The sequence below is a fragment of the Pinus tabuliformis genome, chromosome 1_1, assembly GCF_031772625.1.
Source record: "Pinus tabuliformis cultivar Carrire ecotype Pingquan chromosome 1_1, CPIR1, whole genome shotgun sequence".
NCBI classification, from domain to species: Eukaryota; Viridiplantae; Streptophyta; class Pinopsida; order Pinales; family Pinaceae; genus Pinus; species Pinus tabuliformis.
In genome coordinates this window covers 828,478,298-828,492,107 of record NC_142297.1, presented here as the reverse complement: position 1 = coordinate 828,492,107, position 13,810 = coordinate 828,478,298, and the positions used below count along the sequence as shown (strand labels likewise).

General features: G+C 39.5%; 1 protein-coding gene across 4 annotated transcripts in view; it reads right to left on the bottom strand.

Annotated features, from left to right (window-relative positions):
- The window catches only part of MSH1 (MUTL protein homolog 1), a 512,649-nt gene that overhangs the window by 241,732 nt on the left and 257,107 nt on the right, over positions 1–13,810 (bottom strand). For all 4 annotated transcript variants that reach the window (XM_089392823.1, XM_089392822.1, XM_089392821.1 and 1 more), the window contains exon 14: positions 1,016–1,083. In XM_089392823.1, the coding sequence (XP_089248949.1) occupies positions 1,016–1,083 (68 nt within the window). The remainder of the gene's footprint in view (positions 1–1,015; positions 1,084–13,810) is intronic.

The following is a 13,810-nucleotide window of genomic DNA, read 5'->3' as shown; positions in this document are numbered from 1 at the left end:
TAAGGCTCACTTGAGATCAACGGTAGCGATTAGATCTAATTCACTAAAGTAAGTTAATAAACTTTTCATCAGAGAAACCACCTTACCCCAAGAGCCAACATTAATTATATTATTAGTTAATGTGTTTTCCATAAGACTTAGGAAAGAGATCACAAAAGTTCTAACTTAGGGAAGAGATTATAAAAGTCACTTACTCAACATGAGCAAGTACCGGAAGAGGATTTTGGAAATCTTGTGCATGCTTCACACCTAGCCTATGCAGAAGCACACATCCGAGCTATCATCATCAACAAAAAGGTAGACTGATTCATGGGATACCAATGCAGGATGTTTTCCAAGCACAGCATCCATGCTGCCTCATGGAAGAAATTAACTCCACAATAGTAGTTTAAAGCAAAATTTACAAATCATTCTATCCCTTCACAAATTGTCATCTAACATATATTGTACAAACCCATTTTATTACCGAGCTTTAAGTGTGAACAACATCCAATCACAATTTTGGATACACAATAATTCTGTTCTCTCACACCCCATCAATCCTATCTTTCTTATATCTTTCCCAAATTACTGTTAACATGGACTAATAGTACAATCATGCATACCAAGCCTGTATTCTTGAACATGCTGCAAAAATGGTTGACCAAGTTTTCCTGAATTCTCCCTTTTTAGAACGCATTTATCTTCCAGTGATGCAACTAAGATGAAGAACAAATTACAATAAAAATTATACATGTTGTGATACTTATGCAAAGGCAAAAAAGATATCATTAAACAGCATAACACGGTCGATTATACCTTACCATGGATGTAAACCATGATACCATATTATCTACAGCATGAAGTTATATTGCCATTCCATGCCTAGGTAGGAACCTTCCATGACAATGTTTAAAAATATTTCAACCAAAAGAGCTGTGTGCCAGCTAAGCAGAAACAACAAAAGTACAGGAAGACAATTCTGAATCAATAAAAGCAGCCCTGCAACTTTCCAAATAATAAAATATGCACACACCTTTGGAGCTGGGATACATGTAAAATCTGGAATTGCACAGGTTACATTATTCATTAACCTGCATGCAGCTGTCATTGCAAATGATACTAAGTTATAAACGAAAGACAAGCGTTTCAGCCAAAATATTTAGAACACAAACCTCCTCAATAAGTTATTTTCCATAACATACATTGGACATATATCAAATGATACCCAGCTTAGGAATGTAGAATGCATATACAACGCATTTACCATAAAATATCTGAAGTTCAAGCACATTAACAATAGCATGCTTCAAATACCCCAGCCACTAAATAAATACAAGGCACAAGTGAAAATTATATATATGAATATGAAGCCAAAATCCATGGAATAAGCGTGGCAAACAGCAGGCTAGGTTGTAGTTGAAAATATGAAGCACCAGTAGGCAGAATAACCCACATGGTTTGATCCCATCCAACAATAAATGCTTCCAAGGAAGTAAAACGTTATCCTAACGTCCATGAACAATCAAATAGCTCAAGGGGTCTAGAAAGTACAACAAGCAACAATGGCAATGCAGGACCTCCTAACTTCTAAGGCACCTTGAAAAAATGTAGAATCTAGATTAGTAAACAGATCAAAAGGGAATGCTGACAGGTGCTTCAACCCCAGCATTAAGGTAGCTTTAGAGCAAAGAAGCAAATCTAGGAGTCATAGAATACTTAACTAAAGAAGCATGATATACTGCTCAGTCAAATATACCATCTATGTATGTATGTATTAAACAACATAGTCAAACAACAAAGACATATGAATAGCATTCTCTCAGATGGGCACAACACTAAGTTGTCGCAAACGTGGGGACTGTTACCACACAATCTAGGAAGCCCTAAGCAAGGAAAGCCTATAGGTCAAAGAGCTAGACCAAGTGATAATAATGGGGCAATGGCCCACTATCACCTCAGCCACTGTCCCCTGCTCTTTAGGGAGTTTCACAGATGGGAGGAGTCCCGGTAGAATGGTAATCACCTTTCAATGGATATTCTAAGACTTATGGTGCTAGGTGATGAGATAGGACCTCTCAAGGGGAACTCTATGTGATAATATGGCACTTCAAAAGGTGCTTCGCTCCCTCCAAGAGACCTAGAACGAACTTGCACAAGATCTAGGGATTTGTGAATTATAGTGAAGAAAGGAACTCCCAAGACCAATGCAAGGAGGAGAAAGGGTTTTTTATGATTTGCTCCACCAAGTACTGTGCTCACACAATCCTCAAAGAAGTCCCCAAGTCAAGGAAATACAAGCTAGGGTTTCCGTCTTAGGGCATACCTAGGGCAAGAGATTTTATGGATGAAAACCTAAGGGAAGCTTACCAATGCAAGGAGAAGAAGGGGTTTTTTATGATTTTCTCCACCAAGTACTGTGCTCACACAACCCTCAAAGAAGTCCCCAAGTCAAGGAAATACAAGCTAGGGTTTCCCTCTTAGGGCACACCTAGGGCAAGAGATTTTATTGATGAAAACCTAAGGGAAGCTTACCAAAATTTGAGGTCTTGTAGACAAGAATCTAGGCTTAATGTATGTGTTCCCAAAATCCACCAATTCTTCCTCTAATGCAATTCACTCTATGCCATAGCCTGGTCGTCCTAAAGGGGACCGAAATTTAGAAGAGGAGAAAAATGGAGAAGAAGTGAAGTTGATCACCAAAGGCTTGGACCAATGCCTTGTATTTTAGGCATATGGAGTCCTAGATGCTTTAGATTAGATAAAATAATCCTTAAGGAGGTCAAGAATTGATGCCCGAGGTATGAACCCTCAAAAATTACCTACTCAAGAATTATGGAGTTTTATGGAGACAAACAGTGTTTCACTAGTAGGAACATCCATCACATGTCATATCATGAGTAACATATGCAATTGCCAACCAAATAGCTTTCAAAAATAAATCTTCAATAATTAGGGCACAATATGAATATAGCATTAACCTAATTGCAACAATTCCATACATTAGACATTATTTCAATAACCTCTACAAAAAAAACTTACAAGATAAAAATATGATATATCCATCCACAATTCAAGAGGTAGCTCCAAAGAAGATCAAAATTCTAGCTCCAAAAATTGAAATGCATCTAAGATCATCCAATAGCAAATACAACAACAAGTGTGAATTTGCCAAAAGGCCAAAATTCCCAAGTGCAATGATGATCCAATACAAATGAAGTTAAGTTATATTTATCTGAGTCCTACTAGGTTGAATTATTAGCCTAAGCCCCTTAATATTATAAAAATGGGCAAGATACATCCTTTCGTCACAAGTTGTCCAAGTAGCTTTACAAAATTATGAACTAGCCATCCAAATGCAAGCCGAAATGATGATGTCATGTTTATGTATGGTCGTTGGAAGGCCACATTGAGTCCTCTTTGTGCAAAAATGGGTGAGAGGGCTCCATAAATATTAAACAAGGTAATCGTCGCTTAGTCTCCATGTAAGTCATCATGTGGGGCCCCAATTTGTGTTTGGGGCACAAAAACAAGTCTCATGGGTCTCCTGATGATAGAATAGCCTATAACACTCCAATACTGAAGGCTCCGACAATCGTGCTTAACTTCCCATGTCTCAAGGGGTGAGACAAAACCTCCTTTCGGCCTTGGATCAGCTGCCTCATCACATGATGCATGCTAGGCCGCCCAAGGCATACTGGTCCAAGTGCATCGTCTCGTGAATAGTGTGGGGCAATGAACAAACTGCTGAAGGTGCTAAAGGTTCCCATGGCATGAAATGACGCTCTGCACATGATGGGAGTCCCATGGTTCTCAACGCTTCCCCCAAGGGTGTCAATATGATCCTCTGGTGGACATGGCCCCAATTAAGTTGCCCAGCCCATGATGAAATCACCTATCAATTACATATAATGTCCAATGTTACATCCTCCCCATCAGGAACAATGATTCATTAGTGCATCTAAGTGAACCAAGTTTCTTAATCAAGGGCACATTGAGACTTCATATTGGGGTTCCCTTCCAAATTTGGTGCTTTAATCTCGTAATAGTGTTACCGCCCTAGGTAGGAGTGGTTAATAAACAACCCTATTAGGTGTTCCCAGCCCCTAAGGAGAAAGACAAGTTCTTAGTACGTCCTTCAATTGATAGGTGGCATATGAATGATGATGTAATGGATGGCATCACAAGGTTATCAAGACCAAATGCCATGGGTACAAGGAAAGCAATAATGAGGGATGTCCACATATTGGTTGTGTAGATGTAGAAGGGAACAATCATGGATACATGAGTTACCCTGGTCATTGTTTTTCCACCCCTCTTTATTTTCCTTTTTCCTTTTCCTGATTTTTTCTTCGCATTACTACTCGGGGCTCCGGAAAATTAGAGCAAGTTGTGTATGATGTGAAGCAGTTATTACCCTCTTAAGGTGGGGTAGTTCATCACCCACCAGGGGTTGGGACGTGCATGGGTTCCTTAATGATGTGGGGGCATTCATGGAGGCCTAGGAACCAAGGTGATGGCTATGATAAGAGGTAGAGCTCATGTTTGGCTTTTGCCCATGTGCTCTATTAAATGTCTCAGCCATTTTTTGCATTTTGTAATATTCTTTGCTTTTGTTTCTTTCTTGTGGCCATGATAAGCATTCAACGTTCTTTTAGCTGCATCAACCTCTAGGGTAACATTTCCAGGCCGACCCAGCTATGTGGACAAGGGGAGCAGGAGTGTTACTGCATTGCAAACCTAGGGAAGGGAAATGACGAAATAAGGGCTTGTAATGTGCGGAGTGGAGTCAAAAAGGTGGCACAAGAAAACAGGACCATGTGACTAACATCGGGGCTTCCTAAGTAGTGTGCTTCCTGAAAGCATAGGTCAATAGGGGAGATACCACAAGACTAGGATTGAGGATTAACCCCACATTTAAGGTGAGGGAACAAAACCACGATCAAAGCCCTTCCTTCTTCAAAGCCACTGAATAATCCATGCCCAAGATGCCCAAGAAAAACAAGCATAAGCACCTAATGCACAATCAAAAACATACCTTTTGGGTTGGATAGCCCACCTTCTAACATATGCTCTTGATAGATGGGCGAGGGTTTTGAAAAATCTAGGGCAAAGTAGTGTAGTGTGATTCTTCGTTACTTGATAAAAATTTGTGGAGTCTTTTTACTTTTCTTATTAGCTTAATATTTTCTTCTTATTATTAATCCTTGTGCGTGTACTTCATCAAACTGCGACCAAAACAACAGAACAAGAACACGAGATGTTGGTTCTCTGCCAGGGCCAAAACCTATCTTCTCTTGAGAGGAAAACCCTTTCATGAATTTCTCTTATTGAAGCTTCTCTTGATCAATACCAAACCCTAGACCCCTGACAAAGAAGATCCTCCAAGCCAAAGTCAAGTCCTTTTAAGATTGCTTCCTCTTGCAGCACTTTGTCTTCTTCCTTTTAGCACTTCTTCCCGGCAACTGTTACAGACTTAGGGCAGCAGCAATGCAGCCCTAATTCTCCACACATGTGAGTGATTCTCCTTCAAAACTATGTTAGACTTTCTTTGCTTGCATACCCTTCTTCCACGCTTGAAAGAGAGACCTTGTAGGCCTAGTTTGAACCTTGAACAAAGAGATATATGTGACTGTGATAGTGCAGCTGTGATGACTGCAGTCAGCCCTCCTTTACTCGCACGTGTGACTGTGATAGTGCTTCAGATCAGCCCTAATCACTTCGCTCTTCTTCCTTTCTCCTTCGCTTGAGTGAGAGGCACTTTAGATGTATGCTCTTGGCCCAAATGATGAGGTTTGTGGTACTGTGGTAGAGGGCTGCTATAACAGCAGAAAGACCCTTTCCTCCTTCGCACATGTGACTGTTTTCTGCCCTAGAAAACAGTCCCTAAACTTCGTTGAGTTTCCTCCTTCCTTCGTTGCACTTTTGGAGACCCTTAGACTTCCCTTACCTTCCTTCTCGGCTTATCTTCTTCATTGATTTCAGAGCTTGCGTTATCTCTTCTTGGAGGGTGAAATGACTCTTACATATAGGAGTTTGCTCCTTCTTTTAAGGTTGACTTGAGGTTGACTTACTGACTTGAAGCCGACTTGACTTTTCTACTACTATTTCTTCCTTTTAGGATTTTGTTGCTTGGAGAAGGCTTGTGACTTCGCTTGGAGGACTTCTTATGACCCTAATACATATTCATACAAGGTGTAACATGCCCTTAAGGTCTTCAACCTTTTCTTTTGACTATTTGACTCACCTATAGCACTTTAACTAGTGTTAGACCTATTTCAATGAGCAAGAAACTCATTGACATATATTATAAAAATAATATTTCTTTTTCTTGAATAAGTACAAATATCAAAGATACATTTATGAAGACCGAACCTAGTTACCTTTCCTTCAACAAAGGGGACATATGACTGATGCAGGCAGCGGAGATGAAATGGCACAATGTATCAACCACACTGGTGGTTGTCAAGGGTTGCTGACCGCTGGCTAAAGAGATAACTAGGAGAAAAATTCTCCTATTGGGGCCACCCTCTGTTGGTGGGTAACAGGGACCAACCCCCACACCCCCCGTGGTACCAACTGAAATTCCATATGGAAACCTCAAACTGCAGTTGATATGCGCTTGAAGGGAGGCAAAGCACCTCCCTTGAAATGTGTTTCAATCAATGTGGAAAAAGTCGAAGTCGGGATTAATTCGGCAAGGGTCCAAAAGTTGAAAAACTCGTCAAAGTCGGGAGTTTTTTGAAAAAGTCGACAAAAAGTCGGCAAAATTAAAAAAACACAAAATTATTCATTTTTTTTTTTTAACATCTAGAGTATCCACAACATCAAATAAATGCATTTCCACATAAACATGTAAAGAAAGCTAATATATAATATGTATATGAAGTCTAATGCTACATCACATATCAAAATAGTGAATCAACTCCTGAATTTTGGGACCTGTCTGAGTCTCAACTCTCAAGAGTCAAAATATCAACAAAAAATATAATAAATGTATATCATGAGTCATCTAAAAGTCATCAAGTAATCAGTCACTGAGATCCTCTTCCCCTTTTAATTTTTGTTTCTGCTAATTGTATTAAGAAATAAGTCATGCATTTATTTAGTAGATTGTAATCTGCTTGGGTAATAAGGTGTCAGGTGGTAGGTCCAATGAAAATTAACAGTGAGTATCAAAGTAGATGTGAAAATTAACGCTTGGTGACTCCAAGCTGCTAATTTTATGAGAAAACAGTATATGTCAAATTACTAACCTAGCCTTGGCATCTATTATTCAAAAACTCTTGGAGGTAAAATCCACTTCTGATACATAACCTTTGCCCACATTTACAGGGAGTTCACCACTAAAGAAGATTCCCTTTCAAAACGTGCTCTCATTGCAGGAAGGATCTTTATTGTCACAAGATTTCACAGGTACTTTGTTCCTGTCTGAAAAATGGGTTCTTTTTTGAGGCACTGGTTTTGTTTTTTTTGGACAGGTTGTTGCTATTTGATTTTCATGACCTCCTCTTTGTTGTTTCTTCTGGAACCATTCAACAATTGTAACAATGTTATTGATGGTGTGGGGTTCTTTCTATGGAAGACTATTGTATGCCTGTCCTTTTGGTACTTTTGTAATCTTTTGAAGGGGCAGTGGCTATTAGAGTCCGGATCACCGAAAGCCTGGAGGCTTAGCCAATGTATACTTTGCTTTCTAACTAGAAATATGAAGTATAAAGATTTGTTTTTCCTTGGAAAACAAAAACATATCTTAACCTCAAAACTAACAGATTACAAATGAGACTACTATGCTCGCAAGAAGTATGACAAACAATACAATGCAATAACTTGAAAATGCATGGATGGAAGCTTCAATTTACAGTTTTTTCACCTTTGCGGCCTCTTTATCCGCAGCCTGGGAAGGGAGGCAGACTTTTTGGGTCGACTCCCGATTAAATCGGGAGTATAAGGAAAAAATCGGGATTTTTTCCTTTGTGAAAAAGTCGCCAAAAAGTCGGGGGATTAAATCGTTTAGTTCAAAAAATCGTGTTTTTAGGATTAAATCGGGATTTTTTCCAGACTTTTTCCACACTGGTTTCAATCACCGTACAACACAGTTGTACGGTATGTGCGTGCCTATATGGCATGTTGATTTGGCCCCTAATTTCCCCAACGACCCATAAAAAACCATTTCTTTATTGTTTTAAATCTAATTTATATTGATTTTGTTTTCTAATAATATTTATTCTCCTCTTACAGACAAACAAACCTCTCGTGGACATGCAACATATTTCCATTGGGAAAAACCACGTGAGAGTCATATTCCTGGTCAATTTTCAAATTTCCGCTAACATAATGCTTACGTGGGTTCATGTAAGAATGACAATTGGCTGCCACCTAGATGCTTTATTGGCTAGTGTCAAATCCACCTATCATACTGGCCCATTGGTCCCACATCATCCCCTGCTAATCCCGCATCACACCAATTAATTTTAGGTTAAGGGGGGTTGAATCCTTTCATCATGCACCATGTGCCCTTGGTGGTTTATTGCCCTAATGTCATTACGGACCCCAACCCCCTAAGTGTTGATTTGGGGTAGCATTGGATGTGCTCTAGCCATGAAATTTGGTGGAGAAGTTGGGGCACATGAGATCTCCAATACCTAGAAAGGGTTTGGGCAGATTCTAAACAATTGGAGAGATTAAAATAATTAATATTTTTAATGGAGTCCCTAAGTCTAAACTTAGGGAAATTAAAATATTAATGTGGAGTAATATAAAACTGAGTTAGAATGGTCCAAAAAGACATAGATCAAGCCAGATCTAATCTTAGCCATTGATTAGGGACTTAATCTCGGTCATTGATATGCCAACGAGAAAAGTATAAGAGGAGGCTTGAGGGTCACTTGGAGAGAACACCAGAGTGATCAATCATTCTATTCTCTAGAGCGGGGTTTGCTAAGAGAGATAGAATCAGTGATTGAAGAGCAACTGAGGGGCATTTAGTATAGAGAGACAGAGAGGCAGAGATAGTGTCGGAAGAGTAGCAGAGTAGCCAGAGAGAGTGACGCAGGAGCAACCAGTGCTCACGCAAGGCCACGCAGAGGCAGCTAAGTGTTGCACAGAGCACCAGAGAGGCCAGAGTAGCTGACGCAGAGGGCCTCCTAGGGCTGACGCAGGGCCAGCGTTGGGCTAGGAGAGGCTAACGCAGTCCAGATTGGGCAAATGTTGGGGTTTTTGGGACAGATTGGTGCTGAGTAGCTGCCGGAAGGATTATCCGGGGTTTCAGCCAGTAGATTTGTCAGAAACTAAGAGGTATTAATGCCAAGGAATTCTCTGTTGGGTAGGCCAGTTTCGGCACCCAGATTGTACTCTGATATTGCTTAATAAGAAAACCCTCAGATAGTTGCACCGGTTTTCCCACATTGGGTTTTTTCGGGGACATTAGTCCAAAAATAATGGTGTCATATGGTGTGTTTGTTTCTGTTTCTTTTGGTTACTGATATGTAACATGTTGAGCATGCACTAGTGTTTATTTTCAGTGTTTACATTGTAAATAACTTGTTAAGGAAAATAACAAGTAGGTAGGAATAAATCAAATAAAGTGCATGGAGGGTTTCTAACTAAGTAAACTTAGAAACTTCAACACTGGGTATCGTTCAATCATGTTCAGGGATCCCGAAATGATCATGGGTCATCAATCTCTAATGCCTTGCAATGCGCTGATTTGAGCTACTTCTATTTACCCAGGCTATGAAACAGGAATAACATATTGGATTTTCAAGTTTAAATAACAAAAATTAAAAAATTTAACCTGTAAAAGCCGAAATTTGATATTGCAGCAAACCATGAACTCACAAAATTTTTGTGCTACAACAATAGCTCCATCCGGGGGCAATATCTCCTTGCGGGACGCTAAGAACCGCAAAATAGTGCCTTCATCTCAAGCTGTGGAGTCATGTTGCGTCAACAAAACTACCACACCTGCCAATGCCAATCCAATCCACATTGATATTTACAATGGGGACAATGAAACAGAACCTCTGAGGTTATCAGTCTTGAATGAAATGTTTAACGTACTGCCCATTTACAGGTAGTATAAGTAGATGTTCATTTAGATTTTGAAGAATAAAAGTTTATTCCCTTAGGCTTCTACAACCTTAAAGGTGCCAAACCACAAACAATCAAATTTTTCATTCTTGCAATCACCAGGGTCGAACTTTTTTTCATTGGCTTTTCTATCAAATATCTCTTTCATTTTGTCTTGATATTGATGTAATTTCTCCTTTATTTGTTTTCTATCTTGTTGTCATTTTGTAATTTCATTTATTCTCCATATGAGATAATTAGTTTCTTCATATGAGTCCTGGAAGATCTTCATTACAGGAAAAGCAAGCTAAGTAGGAAAAATGTCAACAATTCCATATACTCGCTGAAATGGAGTTTTACTAGTAGGTCCTTTGGTTGAGATCCTATTTGTCCAAAACGCATATTTAAGATTTGCATCCCAACTTTTCTTGTTATCTGATAAAACCTTTCTAATCATCCCTATTACCCACCAAAATGGGTAACTCCCTAGGAGAAAACTTTTCTCCTATTTTGGACAGCAAGCTAGCCAGCAGCCCTACACATTAGGTTGATGATGATGACATGCCAACTCTTCCACCATCTGCACCAGTCACTACATCTCTCAACATCTGTCATTCCTCTTGGATGAAGGTGGGCTACCACTCAATATGTACTTTGATCATTTTGCAATCGGGTGTTTTTACTTAATGTTTTGGGTATTTAGTATTGATAAAGGAGTGATCTGGATGATTGACCGCTATTGATTGTAAATCAATTCTCTTACCTTACCAAGGGATAATCTTTAGCCCTAGTCTAGTGGGACCTCCCTTAAGGCTTTAGGGTTATAGGAGGGGCACTACTTGGAAGACTTGGGTTGAAATTGTGTGATCATTCTCCCTTACACCATATTTAACACTTTCCATATCACATTATAAGCCATTGATACCAACTCTATTCTTCAGGCCTATATTCTCATTCTTTCATTGGGATTTGACACCCTCTTAGCCACATCCTTGAGTAGGGTCAGAAAACATTTCCTTGGAGGTTGATACAACTAAAAGAATGGAAAAGCATAATATGGCCACAATAAAAGAAAAAGAAAGTCAAAATGCAAAAGATGGCTAAGATATAAGTTAGAACATGGGTAAAAGCCTAGCATGAGCTCTACCCTCCTCATTAACCATCACTCAGTTTTAGAGCACTAGATGCCCCATCTCATCAAAAGGGACCCTTGCATGTCCCAACCCTGATGAGCAATAAATTGCTTCATTTTAAGGGGTAAATTAAATATTATATCATAAAGAGCAAGCTTAGATCCTTGATCTATCCACCATAATACAAAGCATTATCATAAAGAAGTAAAAAGGAGAACTAGAGAGGTGGAAAAAGCAGGTCAAGCAAGGTAATTCATGAATCCACAATTTCTCCCTCCATTACATCTATACAGTCGACATGTAGACTCCCATTATTCGTTCCCCTGACCATGGCACTTGGCCATGAAGCCTTTCCGCTCCATTGCCACTAACTTACACTAACACTTTTGATTGAGGAGCTAACCTTGGAAACGCCACCTCCCCTTGTGGGTTGGAAACACCTAATAGGATTGACTACTTAGCCACCCCTATAAAGGTAGGGAACACCTTTACGAGATTAGATCTAGTTAGATATCTGAAGGTGTTCCCAGTTTGAAACATTAACATGCCCTTAACACTTAAGTATGGTCCATTTAGATGCATCTATGATGTTGGTCTCTAATGAATAATTTCTTTCACTTGAGTTTAAGTTGGTTTAACAGGTGGCCCAGAGTAGCAAAGGTCTAGAGGGCACCCTACTCGACATGATGCCCAGGCCATACATTACATTCAAGAGAGCAAGGTGACTTGGCAAATGTTGTGTTGCACATTTTGAGCAGAGCGTTGGACCTATTGCCACAAAATCAAGTAGGACTTGGTGAGGGAAACCCTTTAAGGTATAGACTAGATCAATAAGTAACAATGGGGTGGTGGCCCACTATCACTACAGCGAAAACCCCCTTCTCTTTGCGGATTTTTACCGATGGGAGTACTGATAGGAAAGAGATCACTTATAATAGGTATTTTAGGGTTAAAGTGTGAAGCGATCTCACTAAGAAATCTTCTAAAAAGACACAATTCAGGTTCAAGGCTTCACAAGAAAGCAATTTGCTTTCTATGAAGAGACTAGAAATAAGTGCACAAGACCTATGGTTTGATAGATTTGACGAGTGTTGGAGCAACTCAAGGCCAAGGCAAGGAGAAAAGGCTTCTTCCAATGTATGTTAGCTAAGCCAAGGCTCATGAAACCTTCAAGAAAGTCCTTAAGTTGATGGAAGAAAAACTAGGGTTTCCCTATGTGGGCAAACACCTAGGGAAATAGAATTTATGGATGAATTTGGAGTGGGCACCCACCAAAATGATAAATTTAGTTGCAAATACTATCCTCTTGATGTTTAGGCTCTCCAACCACCAAATTCGTTCCTCCCTAGAAATTTGCACCAAGCCATAACTCTCTTCTCTATCCTCGAAAGAACTTAAATTAAGAGAGAGAGAGAGAAAAGGTGGATAAAAGATAAGACTGATCACCACTAAGTTAAATTCGTGCCTTGTTCCTTGGGAGAATGGAGTCTAGGATGATTTAGGTTAGTTAAACATGTTTTCAAGGAGGCCAAAATTTGATGCGCTCAGAAACAAATTTCAAGCATTTACCCACTAGTAAGTCTAGAGCACACATCGCAGATAGGGAGAATGATGGTTTGAATTAGCATGGTTCTCCTTGTGCCAGGTACTGTGATGGATTAGGACTAATATCCTCAGTCAAGTACATGGACATGGACAAGGAGAATGGTGGATTGGATAAGCATCTTGGACAGACATTCTTAAGTCATGTATTGTGATGGATTAGTATGGAGATCCTAGGTCAAGTACATAGACTTGGATAAGAATGGTCTGATGCACAGATATTTATTTCAGAGAAATGGTCCGATGAAAGACATACTTCAAGTATCCTAGGTGGAGTATGTACCTTGATGAGGCGGTGGGGTGTCCCATGGAATGCCTACCAACATTGTGCTCTGATCTTATGAGAGATAGGGTGTACCTGTCAAGGCCTTGGTAATGTGATAATGATGTCTATGATGATATTTTGATGCTTATCAATTTGAATCCCTTCTTATGAGAATATTTTAACTTAAGATAAGACTTGTTGAGTCTGTTGTTTTTCCAAAATATTGGTGTCTACGATAGAATCTTAAATCATATTTTTTAAAAACAGAAGGCTTGAATTGGAAACGGGTCAAACCGGTCGTTTCATTGGGCGACCGGATCAAACCGGCCAAAAAACCCAGTTGAAGGGTCCATTTTGCCCAAATTTCACAAAAACCAGACCAAACTAGCCAATTTATGGTTAAACCGACCGGTTCCATCATAAACGAGCCGGTTTATTTCCAGGACAGCTATAAACCCCACAAAATGCAGTTTTGTGAGTTTTTAAGTTGTTTTGAGGGAAATTTGGGGTTGTTTTTCTCCAAAAATAGTCCCCCCAAGGAAAGCATGTCTACCCTCTCATTTTCCTGACACATCTCAACCCTAGTAATGTTGGCAATTAAAGGTAATGTTAAATTCTTAAAGTAAAAGTGGCATTTCCTTTATTTTTCGTTTTCATCCTTTTACTTAAATTTTTAACATTACCATGAAATGACTCAGGATGTTTGAGAGTGGTTTCGACCTTATTGGATTTCATATGGAGAAACTAGAGTTTTAGATTT